Genomic DNA, 18,345 nt, shown 5'->3' with positions numbered 1-18,345 from the left:
AGTTCTGGAAAATCTTGCTAACATAATACAACTCTACCAACTTACTTTATATTTCACCGAAAACTGTTGTCAGGTATTTTTATTGTAAATCACCTATTATAAATTTAAAAGCACCTTATATCTTTCATACTCACTTAGTCCTTGTTAACTATTGCATCATATGGAAGAAATATAAAAATTTACTTCCAATCAATCGTAATATACATAACAGTTGTATATTGAAAAAAATTCTTAAAATGATATAATTTGGTACTAAGCGGACAGAGGCAGTTGAAAATGAGTAGCGGCGAGGGATGTTAATTTATTTCCAGAAAGACTTCCGCGTTTATATAAAAAATCAAACTACAAAGTCTAAGAGACAGAACTCACGAAGCGGTTTTGACCCGCGCCCGCTGCGGTTGCGGGACAGCTGTTTTATTTCAACACTGACGATACCGCAGGTTTGTGCGGTCACGTAGCCGCCGCGGTTGCGGAACGGCCCGCAAACTTGGCGGGAGAGGATCGCAAGGTTATTTACGATCGATGGAGGTCGTCGTTTAAGTCTCAGACGTCGCCATGGACTCACATAAAAACGAGCTATCGCGTTATACTTATTTCATCGAAGAATTAAAAGAAGAAGGCCTAAAAGATTCAGGGTGCATCCTCTGATTCAGGAAAGCAATCGTTACCGATTAGTCGTTGTTCTTATTCATGAGTTAAAAAAACATGAAGACAAATTCTTTAATTTTTTTCGGATGTCCGTATCTACTTATTCAGAACTTTTAAGAAAAATTGTAACTGGTAGGAAATTAATTGATCGACTTCAACATTCATAACTTAAGAAATTGACACGCGCTGCCAAATCGAAAATCAATCACAAAATGGCGTGGGTAGGAAAGACCCAACCCGCGCGCATGCAACGCGTCGTCCGCGAACCGACCGCAGAGTGCGCGGGCGACACCCGCCAAGCGCGCGGGTGACCGCGTCCTGCGCGGTTTGCGGACGCCGCGAGCAACCGTCTCCGCTGCGGGCGTAAAACGCGTCATGAAATGTGCTACTAAATTTTGCATACATTTCTACATTCTTCTGAGGCCGCGGTCCCGCAACCTCGGCGGGCGCGGGTGAAAACCGCTCCATGAGTTCTTAGCCTAAGGCAGTCGCAAAGCGAAACGAAGCGACTTCTAACCTGTATCGATCATATTCGTTTCGGCCGAAGAGATTTCTGTTTCCGATTGTCAAAAAAATTGTCAAGATGGCGTCGCGTTTGAATCACGAAGCTTCGCCGTCGCAGGCAGAACGGTTGTAGTTACTTTCATTAAAATTGTGATTTAAAAAAGTGAAAACGACAATATAAATTTATCTGGTTTTTGCAATGTAGTATTATTGTTCAAAAGTACCTACAGTATTTTTTCGTAGAATTGTAATTCAAAGAAGCCTTTGATTGTTTGCTAAATACGATATTTGTTTTTCTGTAACTCGTTTTAACGCAGCTAAATTAGTATTACAGTTAGTCTTAAGCAACTAACTCCTAATTGCCTTCGTGGCCGAACGGTTGCCATGCTGGTCTCTCACGCAGAGGTCCAGGCTTCGTTTTCCGGGCCGGGAGAAATATTTATGTGGCCTACATTATTTCTCTTGTAAGTTTGGGTGTAATTTGTGGTTGTCTGTGTGTATGTCCATGGCACCCGTGACACAGGGTTTGCCTAGTGCGGGGTTTTAAAAAAAGTTACAGTTAACTGCAATATCATTTGTTTTTCGGAACCTTTATTATTTCCCTACAAGAAGTAGCTCTATATAGTCAAGTATTCCTTCCCAATTGGGAGCAATTGAAATAGATCGGGTAGCTATAGCTATTGTATTGTTCGTACGAGTATTCAAATCAGAATACTACTACTGTAGCACTCAATGCCAGCTCGATGAACATTTCAGGAAACCCACACAATACAGAACCAGAACAATAAATTTGTGCTCAAGCGCTGTCTGTTAGCTTGGCCACTCATTGTAGTCTGTAACAGATCTAGGCAATTTGTTTGACATGCTTTTGAGTGTAACGATGTCTGAACAACAGCATATTTTTAGTTTGTGCCTTTTGTGTTTCAGCAGCAATAGTTCAATTGTGAATGAGTTCATCCAGCGAATGACTGCCAACTTACCTATTTCTACCGCCAAGAAATTACTTCTTGGCCGTGGGTATTAGCCCACGTTCTCAAGGGTGCTGGTGAAATTACAGGTACATGGGACTTGGCAACTTATGACGGTCGACGTAGCAATGCCTCTCAGATTTTTGCAATCTAAAGTTCTGCAACTGTCATCAGTAGACGTGTTGCTTACCACCAGGTGCACTACTTATCCGTTCCGTTACTTGTAGGGCCAGCACGACAAGGTGCGACTTGCGCGAGAGCGATTTATATTGCGGAATTTCTATACGAGAATGGCAGTATCTCTCGCTTTATGTCGCTCAGGTGCAAGTCGCTAATTGTCGTGCTAGCCCTGTTGTTATCATAAAAAAACTACTGTTTTATTCTTTATTTTCCTCTCACTAGCTCTCTTAAACTAAATTCTTCACTATCTTTATGTTACGTAACGACGAATGAGTCATTGGAAGTTTCGTTGTATTTTTTTCATTAAACAAACCGTATTGGCACCAAGGAACTAGAGTTTCAACTCCGAAAAGTGTATTGAGTAACCAGTGCCTAGTAAATTTGGTATTTTAATATTTTCGCCACATATGCCGCGGAGCCAGTCCTTTTTGGAAGTGGGACGCTGCAGTCGCTGTGCGCCATTTCGCCCTGTCCTTGGCTTTCACTATCGTTATAATCATATACATAACTATGCATAATATACAAAGAGAGGATTTTGTAGCAACCGTTAATTATTATAAGTAAATTTATATACTTTTTTTATAATACCTATTAAGTGACGGGACGGACAAGTTGTGTGGCTAGTGGAAACTCGCCTGTCCCTAAGAGTTGCAGTGCCACTTAGAGCTTTAAATCACAATGATCTGACAGACACTGTCACTGCACTCGACACCCTGATATATAAGTTAACAAGTCCCATGTGCCTGTAATTTCACCAGCACCCTTACCCTTCGAAACTGGAACGCAGTAATGTTCACATCACTGGACGAACTCTTTCACAACGAGCTCGACTGCTACAATTTACATGTTTAATAATTTACATGTCTACTTTTTTGTGTTTTAAAGCAGACAAAGTCCACACACGTTATATGATCGTTTGGTTAGTTCTCGTTACTACGCCATAACCTAAAATCAATTTAAAATACATACAATGTTATGCTCTAGTAACACAAAAAACGTGCAGCAATTATAAAAAAAACTACGTACCAGAAATCTATTTCATATAACAATAGCAATTAAACCATGTGTACCATTGACTTACAATTATATGGACGTCTCGGGTCCGCGCTAAAAAGTGTCCGCACTTGTAAGGCGCTAAAATCGTATACAGAGCGCGACACTCCGCTTAAGTCTTCATTTGTTCTACGGACAGCGCGATACTGCGATGACATAACAATTTACATTTCGAATAGGTTGACTTGGGACATTTTTTTCGTGGCTTTTGTATTAGACCCGTCGTCCATTTATTTGTAAGTCAATGATGTGTACTAACAATTAAACCGAGTGTACTAGATTTCTAGTATAATAAATATATTTACGTTTCATATGATAATAGCAATTAAACCATGTTATTGATCAGTTACTGTTAAAAAAGCTAAGAAAAAATTTAAAATAACCGAAAAGCCATAAGTGAGTCTACGGCTTTAGCTCAAGAATTTTGTCTTACACAGTTCAAATACCTACTTCAGCCTCGGTCCAGTATAAAACGCGATAAATCCAGTAATTTGTCGCTGGTCACACTAATGTGGATGAATGGTCCTAACATCCCACCTCGAAATTAAACTCCCAGAATAATGAAGTGGCCACATTTGTCTTAATTTGTAAATGAAGCGGTTTATTAGATACTATACGATGCTTGATTTACGCGAGAGTTGGGTCCGATGGAACATAATCCATCTTTCTTTCAGATTATTCTTATTCGTCTTCCTTTCGTGAATTCTGGGTATTATTTTTTGTTCCCATTTATATTTATTGATATTTATTTATTTAAGTACTTATCTTATTTATTAATGTAGTTCCATAGTGGATAGCACAATGTATCTCATACAAACATGGATCATGTTAGGATGTTGCAATCTGTAAGTATACATTGCTTCTCTAATCTTAAAAATAAAAACACAACGTCACATGTATTAGTTTTTGTTTAAAAAATTACTAAATATATATTCTGTTATAAGTTATAGATCGCTGACGAGTAATAGAACATTTTGTTCTTCTTAAAGCTCTCTATCTGACAAGAACTCTTCTATTGAATAATAAGTTCTAGTGGCCAGTAATATGTTTAATTTGCCTTTAAATGTTGAATGTTTCTTATCACTTTTTAATGTCTGGTATTTCATTATAATAATATTAGTACAGCCCGGTAGGAAGAGCTATTTCTATACATCTATAGATTGGTTGGTATACGGACGGATAATTTGTATTTGCGGCGGTCACTTTTAAAGGGTTCAAAATTGAAGGGTTTTTTTTTACGAACATTGCAGTTATTTTTTGCTTTAAGTAGATATGTAGTTACTTTCTTAAGCTAAAAATAACTGCAATGTTACATAAGTATATTACCTTTTTCATAGAAACGGTCTTAATACCTACAATAAGTATTTATAGGTATAAAGTATAATACTTGTTGTAGTAAAGTAGACCCGAACCGGAAAGTTTCCCGCTACTATTATTAATATACAGCAAAATACAGAATAAATTATAACTTTTTTATAAAAAAACCGACATTAATAGTCCGTGGGGTTTCATCTATTTGCAAAGTTTAATTGAAATCGGTTACCGGTAAGTGCGCAAAATCGGATTCATCCCCTAGTTCGCCACCCTTAGAGGTGGAATATTTTCTTTAAATTTAAATGGAACCAGTACTGAGGTACCCTCTTTCCAACAAAAAATGAATCATAAGAATCGGTACTGAACTGCCGGAGTAAAAAAAATACATTCGAATTGAGAACCTCCTCCTTGAAGTCGATTTAAAAAGTAATTCATAATCATAATGGTGCGAGTGTAGTCCATTTCAATGTGAAATTCAAAAGAATGTAAACGAACCACTATAAGATCTTTCGACAATCATTAATATAGACAGGACCCACTAGACAGCATCCGAGGCCCCCTAGGACTCTTCAGCGCGCGATAACTCCGGTCTTTGTGAGCCTATTTTCATGATACTTTTTTGTTGGAAATAGGGTACCTCCATAGTGGTCCCATTTAATTTCGAAGAAAATCATCCACCTCTGAGAGTGGCTGTTAACGCAAATTAACGAAAATTTTTGTAAATAGCGCCTAAATTTTATTATAAGCAGCAATTATTTTAATGGTTGATTTTGCTATTCTCCAATTCAAGGCGTTTTTCTCTCTCAATATACTTAGAGTAGTCAAGTCCCGTATAGTGGTGAACTAGGGAATGAAGTCGGGTTTGCGCACGTTCCGGTAACCCATTTCAATAAAACTTGGTAATTATGTGTAATTCCATGTACTATTGAGGTTGGTTTTTTTAGTACTCTGTACTGAGATTATAACATATAATAATACTTAAATAAATATGTACATACGAGTAGATTATAAAATAATATTTACTTTGATAATAACTACCTCACTTGCTGTGCACGATAGGGTCCATAAATACTCTGTGTATTTTATATTTTGTAACACCTTGTTGACATCATGGGAAACCAATAAAGTATTGAGTATATTATTTATTAATACAAACATTGAAAACAAAGAAACATTCCTGTCAGATCGAAGGAAGCTTTCTTTCTTGTGCGTAAGGTCGAAGTCTTCGTTTTAATAATAATTATAACAAAGTACTGAAGTAATTTCACATAAATAACTTAATAACATGGTAGTAAAAACATCATAATATTCATAGAAAATGGAACTATTTTTACGGATTCAAATCGCGTATATTTGTTTTTTCAGGCCATGCAACTAACCATGGGAGTCAACCGTGGCCGTGGGACCTGTCCGAAACGTTGGTTTGTTTGAAAAACAGAAATATACGCGATTTAAATCCGGAAAAATAGTTTCATTTCCTATGTGTAATCGCGAAAACCTAAGAACTCGATATCGTAACATTCATTACAATCAATATTGAGTATATTATTCCCAGGATTCGCACTAAGCGTTTCGCTTCCACATTTATATGGCGAGCGGCTAGAGAGTTAAATTCCTGCCTGCGAACTTATTCCCCGAACGCTATAACTTGGACCTTTTCAAGGCGAGAGTGAATAGATTTGAACAGAGATTAGAACATTACTTAGGTGTGCCTGCTACATCGTCAACCTCATCATCACTTTCCATCAGGTGAGATGGAGGTCAAATGCGCACTTATTTTTTATATAAAAAAATGTTGTCTTTTAAAAAAAAAATATTTTTGGTTTTGTATTGTTATGTTTTGTTTTATTTGAATTATTCTTTCCATTACTTTTTTCCTCGTGTGATAAGAAAACAAATGTGTTTGTTTAAAAGCTCTAGTCAATACATAACAGTATTGTAAGGACAATTTCGAAATTTACAAGCATTGTTCGACTGTAATAAGCTGCAGGAAGTTTGGGGACGCAAAGTTTCAACGTGATTCGTTCCGGAACTTGTATTGGACTAATCCACTAAACAGTGTCGTTTATTTTTTGTTTGTTTCTTACATAACTTGCATAACGTTTTGGTTATTAATCATTAGAGACCTCACAATGGCCTCTACATCTTCTTACAATTATGGGTGCCTTATTTGAAATTCTATTTTTGGCACACTGTCAAAGCTGCGTCTAATTTTTAATGCGATATCGCACTAGGCCGAGTATGTTAACATAAACCTCAAGTAACATAGCGTCCCATTACTATACATATTGTTGATAGAATATTTTGCTTGAAGGAGGCGTTATATTATTTTAACAAAAAAAGAATATCATGGTTGTAAAAATCATGATATTGAACAAAAATAAAAATAAGAGGAATTGTTAATTAAATAATAATAAAACTTATTATAAACAATAATAAACTTTATTTATTATTATTATTATATCATTAATATTTTGTTTGGGAAAAGGCTGTTGCTTTTAGAGTCCGAGTGCAGCCATTGATTTAAAAATTTCTGAGCTTTAGCGAGGGACAACAGATAAGTGCCAAATTGCTCAGGTACATCTTAAGCAAGCCAGCAGTACTTATGTGCAGTCAAGAGCACATAAAACTTGACACTCGCACTTTGGACCGTTCTATCGTAAACGGCACAGAGTTGAATTGAAGTCTTAAATGCCAAGCATAACGTGATGTGAACGTAAAAAAGACAAAATTAACAAAAATGTAATGTTTATTCAAAATCAAAAATAATTATTTTATAGTATTAATTTCTATTTTCTAAGAGTTCATACTATGATACGATCCTGAAATTTAACCCATTATTCTCATAAGGACAGATTCTCAATAGGACGGATTCTCAAGAAGACGGATTCTCATGAAGACAGATTCTCAAAAGAACAGCAGTACACGTAAGGAGAAAAAGAGAAAAAAATAGAGATAAAATTATTTTAATAACTTGTCAATTGTCGTCGTCAAAACGTCTTAGTATCGCAAGGCGTTGCAAACACTCAAAGACCGATATTTCACTCCGTACACATTCAGATACAATCTGTTCAATTTTTCTGTCAACTAAAATGTCACTTTTTCTCCTTCTTTTTCCCGCACAATAAAAGGACCCTCTGACAATTTTTATGTCCGACAGTTTTGCTTCCTTCTTCAAAAGCATGATGAAATAAAGCATCGATGGCCTTTTAGGAATTCTAGAATTAATTCTTTTATGCCACCCTTCGATTGCGTTTGTCGTTCGAAATTTCTCGCCAAAACAACTGAAAACTTCTCTCGTAATAAGATTGATCCATTGCTTCGAGAAATAATTTTGGAATTGTGTACTTTCTTCAGTATTAGGAGCCAATTCACATAATGTCAGATACGCCTCCGGTATAAGCGACGCTGGCAACAGTGCTAATAAGGAAAAGAGCTGAGTACATTTACGACCCTCGTTGGATGAACTAAAATTAATCGATTTCGACTTTTTCCAAACTGCGTTTGTAAAATGATAGTAGCAACCCTTTACTACAATGTCAGGATATATTGCCTTTATCGCTTGGATAATAGCCAGTTCGTAGTCACATTTGAAAGTGCTGATATTCATAAAAAATTGATATTTTAAAATTTTGAAAAGTCTCTCGTATGTAGTTTGGCTTTTGTTGGGCAACAAAGCGAACAACAATGGCACAAAGCACACAGTTCCTGATTCATGCGTAATGTCAGCATGTACAGAAAACAGCTGATAGAAAGGAATCGGGCAACATCTAAACGTTCCATCAACGTACACAATATCAACTGTTTTCAATGTTGCTTTTGCCAGTCGAGTACCAAAAATTATAATCTTCTCTTCAACACCATCGTCATACAAAAAGAAATCACTTACTAAACTGTCTGGCAACAGCACATCTTGGGGTCGCAAAAATTTACTTTTTTTTACATTTAAAAATTTATAGCGTGCCCGATACAGCGTATCCTTTTTTGAACTGAATGTAGGTAATTCCTCTGGGGAAAGCATTTCGCCCTGACCAAATGTATGATCAGAATCCTGTTTATGAAGTTTGTAATAGTGTTTCTCAAAAATTTCAGGTATAGGCGCCATATTAAGACAAACCTCTTGTTTGGCTAATGACATTGTGAAATCAATTTTGTTACGTTCATAATCTGGTAAACATACATGTTTAGCTTCTTTCACAATTTCTTTATTATCAGCTGTTAATGTTATGGAAGTGCCACAAATGTTTTTATTGACGCATCGCCAATTAGTTGTACCACACATATTTGTTTTAACAAAATTATATTTATGGCCAGCGTGCAGAAGCACCATTCCTTGATTCGATAACCGGCCTTTACCTATAACAATAAGTAAAAAACTTCATTCGGTGCTTCTTTTCCGTGGTTCAGTCGTGATATACCGGTTGACAGGACCACAGCTAAACTTTTGGTTGTCTATAGATTTGACTGTACCCATGGTCACTAAGAATTATCGTCTGTCCGGTTAACTGTACTACCACATGAAAGTTTAGGTATGGTATGGTCCGGTCAACCGATCTATCACAACTGAACTACTCCCCAGTTCTATCCATCAATACATGTTGTACAGCTCCAAACGGAACAGAGACGATAGGAAAACTGTCCTGACACAGTAAATGAATATTCATAAAAATTAACAGCTCATAAACTGAGTCGTACCTTTATTTCCTTCAATTATCACGATGTTAATTTTTCCAGAACTAGGGCCCGCTTTATCCATTTTTGAAAAAAAAATCAATGATTTTACATAGAGATAGGAAAATTAGCTTACATTCAAGATATTTCATGACAATGTCAAATCAATGACATGTTTAATAATTAGTTTTATCAAATCACCAGTAACAAAACAAATTATACAGCAAGGAGATTACACTTTCCACTGCAATTTACTCATATACCTACTCTGCTGTTTCAATCCACTATTCCCCGGGAGTCAACAACAAGCATCGTGTATGGATACCCACGGTCCATACATAGGCCTGTGCCCTGCAGTGGGACGTATACAGGCTGTGTGATGATGATGAAACAAACCGACACACCATAATGCGTTATATGTTATGTATTGTGAAAAAAAGGATCAATTAATAATTTCAAATAAATTTAAAAAATGATCACGTGCATCATAAATGCACAAATTAACCATTTATGATGTATCGGTTTGTTTACACCCTGGGAACAGTGGATTGACATTTTGACCAAATATTGTGATATCATCATCAGTATCACTTCAGCCGAAAGACGTCCACTGCTAGAAATAGGCATCCCTCAATGATAGGCATCCTCAATTATCGCCACGACGACAAAAAAAAGTACTATTTAAAGGCCCATACAAAAAGTAACCAACGCGCAAGGAACATGCAGACATACGTTAAACTTATGTTACCGAGGCGTATTTCAAATACTTTTGCGTGCACCTGTACAATTTCCGGTTTTTTGAGAATCTGTCTTCATGAGAATCCGTCTTCTTGAGAATCCGTCCTATTGAGAATCTGTCCTTATGAGAATAAAGGAATTTAACGTATTTGAATAATTATGATATTTTTTATTAATGGTATAATTCGCTATTTTCGTTATCGTTGCTAGGCTGCATACGTCCCACTGCTGGATATGCAATACCTCCAACAAGAATGTAGGTATATAGATAGGTCTATATCTAATGTCGAAAGAAAAAAGAAATATGCGATACATTACTGCCCATGCATGACATTTTTATTGATATCCAACGTCCATGCCATGCGGAGCCGTACTTCACCAGCGGCGGGCACATCGATTGCTGGGATCGAGTTGCTCCAGCTCCTGCTGATGCCAAGCCAACTGTTAGTGATGGATCGTCTGTAGATTGGCCAAATGGTTGGGCCAACCTGCCGCGTCTAAGGGCCCGAATACTGCTAGACCCAACTCCAGCTTCACGCGCGTCCAGACAATCACCCGTGACCGGCCCTATACTTACCATTGCACTCATAAGATAAGTAACTTTACACCCGGGGCCATCACTCACTTACCCCGAGGAGACCGTTATTTAGCCTATTTAACGCTGAGACTGGTTCGTTGACACGGTCCTTACATTTACAGACTAAGCGCTGATTGTTTGCGCTACTGGAACTTAATGTGACACAATATTCATTCTTTTTTTATTATTATGTTTTAAATTATTTAAGTATATATGAAACATAATAATAAAAAACAATATTGTTAATTTATTAAGTATTGTAAAGGAGGGAGGTTCTTTCTTCCGTTGGATGAGGTTACCAAAACAAGCCAATTGAAACTCCAAATGGTCCAAAAGATTTTTATTTTCACCTTGTATGTCGCCCAATACAACTTCACCCTACATGCGGAAGGTCCGGGCAGTTGTTCCCAGAAGGGACTTGACTCCTGGAAACCGATCCGCGAGATGAGACTTTTTTTTCACCCTGTATGAGCGTACGAAATATCAGAAGATCCGAGTAGCAGTTACCAAGAAGGGACTCAACTCCTGGTTGCCTTATTGAGCTCTCTGTATTCTCCGATTTCTCTTCACATTAACAAAATTGTGTTCGAGTAGTCACCATTCGAGGGTAAATCTTAACACCGCGATTCAGAAATAACGCCATATGGGTCAGTGCCATCTAGCGGATTCTTAGAGAACTAAAAGTGAACAATCTGGCTTAAGGCCGTCTATTACATAAAGTAGGTTTGTTACAGTATTTTATTTATTTTGTTTCCTTTTTTTATTTGCGTAAGTGCAATATTGCCGTCTGCTAACTAAAACGCGGCTAAGTGACAAAATAATTTTTTGAGATGTATAAATACATAACCCAGTTTTAGAATAGGTATTCAAAATTTTTTAATGACATTGCAGCGATGCATCGTTAGGGTAAGTTCGGATAAGTTGAAAACGCTAACTAATTTTAACTGTTTTTAAAAGGGAAATTTTGAGCCCTATAAACATTTGCAAACACAATTGCAAACAATTTGAAACGGTTATTTGACCATTTGTCCGACGTGTTGTTGTTGACGTTGTTTGTGGACGGCAAATGTGTACTAAATACGTATTCTGTTGCACCCTCGATTGATTATTTACCTTAAAGATTTTCACCCAATAATGGACCAATAATGCCGCCTGGTGCACTGTCTTTTTTTTGTATTTATATTTGAAATAAAGAATATTTGTATCGTATTTTCTAGATAGGTCCTAATCTTGGTGTCCTGATTAATGCCTTGAATTTAATTTCGTTACTTTGGTATTCATAGTGCAGGTATTTTGTAGTTTTAAAATCAGGTAACTAGTGTGGTTGTCTGACACTATAAAAAAGTACTAAAGAGCATTCTCATTATGTTTGTCAGTTACGAACATCTTCATCATCATCTTACTTTAGTTGCAATAGAGTTGCTTGTGAATGAGTTCGTCCAAGGAAGTATTGCTACCTTCCTGCCATCAAACAGTAATGTCAGCATTATTGTGTTCCAGTTTTGAAGGGTAAGGGTGCTGGTAAAATTACAGGCTTATGGGACTTGTCAACTTATGTCTCAGGGTGACGGGCGCAGTGGCAGTGCCCCTTAGATCTTTGCGATTTAAAGCTCTGAGTGGCACTGCAACTGTTATGGACAGGCGTATAGCTTACCATCAGGCGCACGACTTGTTCGTCCCGTCACTTGATATTATAATAATAAAAAACATCGTCGTCGTTCACCCACACTTACATTTATTACCCCTGAAAACGACACTGCAACATTATATAATTCCAAATTGAGGAATCGTATTGGTACATATATTTTATATTAGAGTTTGTGTACTGTGTTACAAATACATTATGTTAAGCTTATAAACTTGCAGATTTCGAATTTAGTGCAGTTAGTTGCTACGCAAATAAGGATTAAGAGTCTAGGGTCGTTCAATTTTTAGATAATTACGAACTTTGAAACTATCCACTTAAGTACCAAGATCACACGTAGATAACTAAACAAAACATAATTTAAAAAACACAAAGCTTTTATAAAGACAATAATACAAAGAACAATGTTTTGTGTTAACTTAAAGTTGGTAATTTCTATTAAAAAAAATATTGTTAAACTCTACGACGAAGATATTCAACCTGAGGTATTCGACATATTGAATATAAATTCCACGTGTTAAACTTTGCCATAGCATTGCAATTTACGAAATGTTGTTCGCAATTGGTATATTTTTTCCTCCAAATAAATACAAATGAGCAAATTAATCTAGTCTTTCATTAAAATGTCCGCGATCACGCCATACCCATCCGAGGTTTGATTTTAAAACAGCGAAATTTGATTTAAACTATTTTATGACCTTGGTTCTTTGTTCGTTCCCTGATCTTTAAATAAAAATGAATTATTGGCGAGCACTGTTCATGCCACAGAGTATATTTCAAATAGATTGTCTAATTTAAAAATGTTCCAATACTGTTAATTTCACTCCTACTAAATTACTTTTCTATTCGAAGATTTTTCTCCAACAAAGACTCGTGGATAACAATAGACTTTTCAAGATTCAAATTATAAAAAGAATCTGAAGTATTTTAGTGGCATTGATAGATTAAGAAAAGGTATCCAAATTGTAAAACTGACCTAATTATACATTATTATTAAGCAAGTCATTAATCTGATTTACGAAAGAACACCTTCAAGACTAGAGTCACATTATAAATTCTGAGTTTCAGCTAACCTAATTTTAGTTATGAAATTAACGTCAATCTTATAAAGTTGAAATTGAATTGGTCTTAGCTTTACAAACTCAAATTTTGGAACTTTATTAACTGAGTATGTATTGATAAATTTGAAATTGGCTTTTAATCTAGGTTCAATTTAAATATAACGTTGACTTGCCTGGAAAATGAAAGAACCCGTAAGATTTTACAAATAATAACCTTACATTCTAAAATCCTGAAGCGCTGCCATTAGCTCTAGGATCATAAACACCTTCCATTACACCATTTGTGTGCCTGACTAACATGCCAGCTTGTCCTACAGATTCACTGTACGATGGCAATATGACCACCTTATGAGATCTGTCTGTAAGATATTTTATCGTTTTTCTATCAAATCTATCCTCTAACTTCAGTGTGTCATCATTTTCTTCATTGTTACTTCCATACAGCGACCTTGGATCAGAAACACTTTTCTGCAATGGTACATTTTGAATCACGTATCTATGGAAAATTGCAGCTTGTGTTTGCGGTTGACCATTGCCTCCCCGTGTTCCGTATATTATAAGTCTTCCGTCGTTCAAACGAGCAGCGGCGGGATTCAAAGTATGAAAAGGTTTATTCCCTGGTTTCAGTGATCGTATATGGTCTTTAGCTAGTGTAAAAGAAACCCCTCTATTATGTCACAATATACCAGTTTCGGGTAAAACCACTCCACTTCCAAAAGTATAATAGGTACTTTGAAGAAAAGAAACTGAAAATCCTTTATCATCCATTACTCCTAGCCAAACCGTATCTCCCGGTCCTTTGACATTTTTCAAGTGTCTCGCTTTTCGACCGATATTATTAGACATTGCAGTAATTACTCTATCAGAGAGCAAGCAATTAGGGTCAACTTTCATATAGGCAGGATCAGTTATATATTGATCTCTTATGTCAAATGCCTGCTTAGTTGCTTCAACAGTGGTGTGAATAAACTTTCCCTCACTTTTGCCGTCTATATTTAGTTTGTCCAATATTCCTAGAATAGACAATGATACTAAACCTTGAGTAGGTGGTGGGACATTCAGAAGTTCGCCACATTTATGTAATAATCTTAAAGGTCGCTTTCTTATAGGGGTATAATTAGCCAAGTCGGCCTTGGTAATAGGCATACCAACATTTTTCATATCTTTCGCAATTTTTTTTGCCAGTTTACCTCTATAAAAACTGTATAGTCCCTTCTTAGCTAAGTGTTTCAATGTTTTTGCAAGTTTTTTCTGGCAAAATATGTCGCCGGCTTTAGGTATGGTGCCATTTGGCAAAAAAGTTTTTTTAAAATCGGGTGAAAACCATCCCTCGTTTTTCACTATCTTTAGATTAGCTTCATGTAAAGTTGATACAGGAAAACCGTGCTCAGCGTAATAAATAGCATCAGCTAAGAGTTTTAATGTAGATTTCCTCTGATAGCCACATTCTGATACATAATTTAAGGCTTCTTGCCACCCCCCGACAGCTCCAGCAACTGTATTAGCAGCTTTTGGACCTCTTATAGGGATTCTATCCAGTCCTGCATAGAATTCAAAGTTGGCTTGACTACCGGCAACACCACAAGCTTCAATGACAAGAGGATCTCCTCGAGGTGGGATAATCAACCAGAAGGAATCTCCACCTATGCTGTTCATGTGAGGATAAACGACTGCATTTGTGGCAGCAGCAGCGACAACCGCCTCGACTGCAGTTCCCCCATCTCGAAGAACAGTCACAGCGCTCTGACTAGCTAGTTGATGTGGTGTCACCACCATACCACGAGTACTAGTTACGCTAGACGCCATGTATAATATCTGCAAAAAAAATTGTTTTATTGTTTAAAGTAAAAGCATTAATATGTAAGTACCACGGGTTATTAATTTAAAGATTTTTGTGAACAAAAATTGGCAATGCAGAATTTATAATATAACTTATAAATTAACGTCATAAAATCGATAAAATCTTAAAATACAATCAACAACTTTTCTAATAAGAGCTTCCATTTGTAGCTCGCTTCAATGAATCTCCGCTAGATTTTCGTCTTTTTCAAGCTCTACCTGTCGTAATGGCGCTGTAATAGTCGTTGTTGATCCTTGCGAGTATTCAGGTGACCTCGGTATTGTTGACTGGGCTGCGGTGTTGATAGCAGTGGGTAGTGGGTTGATAACAGCGGTGGGTACGTAGAGCTCCCTCCTCTGACGTACATAGGCCTCCCCCCGTAGGGATGTGCCTCCATATTCTGGCGTCACTGCAACAACGGCAACAGTGGCGGATCCAGTGCCAATCACCGTAATCGTTCGTGTTCCACTCGTATTTCTTAGGTGTTCTTCTCTTGATCTGCAGTGTCATCTTAACTCTGGGTGACAACCATTGTTCCGCTTAAATGGCAGCAGGCTTCATGTAGATGCGAAATGCTGAGCGGTCTTCATTTTCCAGACTTGGTACTTGATCGAATCCAACTCCGATAGACCAAAGGATGTTAATGATCCAGTCTGGCTCGGAGGACTGACGTTGTTACGATCGACGTTGATAGGTTTTCTAATTTTCAGTGGACTGCGTTTTATTACTTTCTTGAATGGTGTGAAAAAGCTACAAATAATGATAGTCCTTAAACTTACGCTTATGTAAAATATCCTTTATCAAAAGAAATCTTACACATAAATCCGCAGTAGGTTGGCATTCCTTGCACCCCGTATAGAAAATGAAGTTTTTTGTTAACATTGATGATTTTACGAGCGACAAACGTACGAACGTTTCTATCCTCATTTTTTCCGTTTTTGTTACGAAAAACACCAAGCAAGAAACACTATATTTTTCTTGCGTTTACTTTCCATTGCTTCTTTTGTTTCTCAACAGTAACTCAATAACGTGATGTGATATATACGTAGTTTAATTATTTTAACAAGTTAGTATTTCTTTTTATCTTTCAGCTCGATATTTGCGAAAAAAACTTTACAAATTAGTTAATAAATTTAGCACCTACAAACATTAGCACCTACAAGTGTGGTATAAATGTCAAAACAAACCTCAAATAATTTTTATTTAAGCAAAAGGCACTTGAAATCGTCACATTGATTAAACTCTACTGCTCATTCGTACGGCAGATTCCCTTGAGAAGAATGAGCAAAAATTTCGTTGCCGTTTTTCGATGTAGCCGTCATATGAGTGTGCTTTTTTTATATAAATGGCTGTTAATAAAACCTGCTTTGCTTGGGCTGAAAATTGGCAGGAAAAGTTTTCAAGGATTGCCTGATATTGGCGGTCAAAATAAATTTTTGAAATTTTTACATATGGCCGCCATTACTTTAGTTTAGTTTATTTCTCTCAACATTAGAAATTTCATACAAATATGTAGAATTACATGTCATTTTGTACTACTTTTCGAAAAGTGAGCGTCAAGTTTACAAAATCATGAAGAAAATAATTATATAATAGTGAATCATAAGTACACAATAGTGTACATATACAAATTGAAACATAATTAAATTAAAGTAATAAATAATTGAATTAAACTAACAATGTCAAGTGTATACAGAAAATGTCAATATGGATACTTAATAACTAATAAATGTATATTGCAGTATAATAATACGATGAATGTCAAATTCATTAATAAATATAATAATTTAATTATTTATTAAGTACTTTGAGTGTGCTCTGTTACTGAGTAAAGGGACTTTTCCAATAAAAGGTTCTTCAGTCTGCACCTGAACGTATCCTCACAACATTAGTTTTTTAGTTCGGCAGGTAGGTGCTCATAATAGGTCGGTCCTATAACCCGCGGGTTTTTTTCGTGAAGAGCAGTGCGATGCGGTACTGATCAGAGTTGTCCCGCACGACTGAGGCACCCACCCATCACCTCCACTCGCCCAAACTGTTCTAAGTGTTTCCGCGTGAACATGATGACCTCAAAAACATATTACGAATAGTGGGTCATTATTCGGTGTACACCAAACAGCACCTTGCAGGATTGCCTCTGGGTTATGCCAACCATAGTTCGTAACGCTCGCTTTTGTATACGCATTACCCTGTCAGCGTCTGTCAAATTGCCCCACAGAATAACACCATAAGTCATAGTTGAGTGGAAGTATGCAAAGTACGCTTGCCTCAACGCATTACGAGACACCAACGGTTTTAGTTTACTCAGAGCAAACATCGCACCACTCAGCTTATCACATAGCAAGTCTACGTGTTGTTTCCAATTCAAGGTAGGATCCAACGTAAAACCCAAGAATTTGCATTTGTCACTCATCGGAATAGGACACTGGATACTCACACTCGAAACACGCCTACCAGAGAAGAGCATAACATTTGATTTGTTTACGTTGAGAATCAAACCATTTGCTGAAAACCATCTTTCTAGTTGTTCGCAAACTGTAGTGATTTTTTTATTGAGTTGCTCGTATGCGCGCGCATTGGCCACAACTGTTGTGTCATCAGCATACAGAATTATTTGACCTTCCGATACGGCAGATGGTAGATCATTTATAGAGGTCATAAAAAGGGTATTCCCTAGCGCATCTCCTTGTGGAATCCCAACCGTCACGATACCAGACTCCGACCTCAGCCTTTTTCCACCCGACATTACTTCAACCGTTTGTGTTCGGTTTAAATGTGGTTGGCGTGAAGAAATAAACTCAATTTTGTAATGAAAATGTTATTTCTTCCAACATAAGTTAGGTATGTCATTAAAATATTCCTTGTATTTATATGATAGGGAATTTATCCATCTTTCTAGTCATATTTAACACATTCCATATAATTATACACAGACCCAGGCATTAAAAACTTTATGGTTTGCTAGAGTAGTTACCGAAATAGCAATTAATATTAGTCTTTTGCCTGTTATAACTTCGATATCCGATAAATCGGTATAAAATCATCACCGGCACCTCTAGGTGTGGTACGCTTCCAGAGACGCATGAATCGCGTGAGCGGAGCTTCTCTCTGTTAGATTCCTTTTCCTTGGAAGCTATGCCAAATAG

At 36.8% G+C, this 18,345-nt stretch overlaps 1 protein-coding gene across 1 annotated transcript; it reads right to left on the bottom strand.

The window, feature by feature from the left end:
• Positions 1-13,581: 13,581 nt before the first annotated feature.
• LOC113232043 (oxamate amidohydrolase proenzyme-like) lies at positions 13,582-15,709 on the bottom strand. The gene is given in 3 exon segments (XM_026466668.1): positions 13,582-15,174; positions 15,418-15,608; positions 15,649-15,709. Coding segments are annotated over 3 exon segments (1,845 nt in total).
• Between the last annotated feature and the right edge of the window lie 2,636 nt (positions 15,710-18,345).

Source organism: Hyposmocoma kahamanoa, unplaced genomic scaffold (genome assembly GCF_003589595.1).
Source record: "Hyposmocoma kahamanoa isolate Upper Pololo Valley unplaced genomic scaffold, ASM358959v1 66, whole genome shotgun sequence".
Taxonomy (NCBI): domain Eukaryota; kingdom Metazoa; phylum Arthropoda; class Insecta; order Lepidoptera; family Cosmopterigidae; genus Hyposmocoma; species Hyposmocoma kahamanoa.
This window is presented reverse-complemented; position numbering and strand designations above follow the sequence as displayed.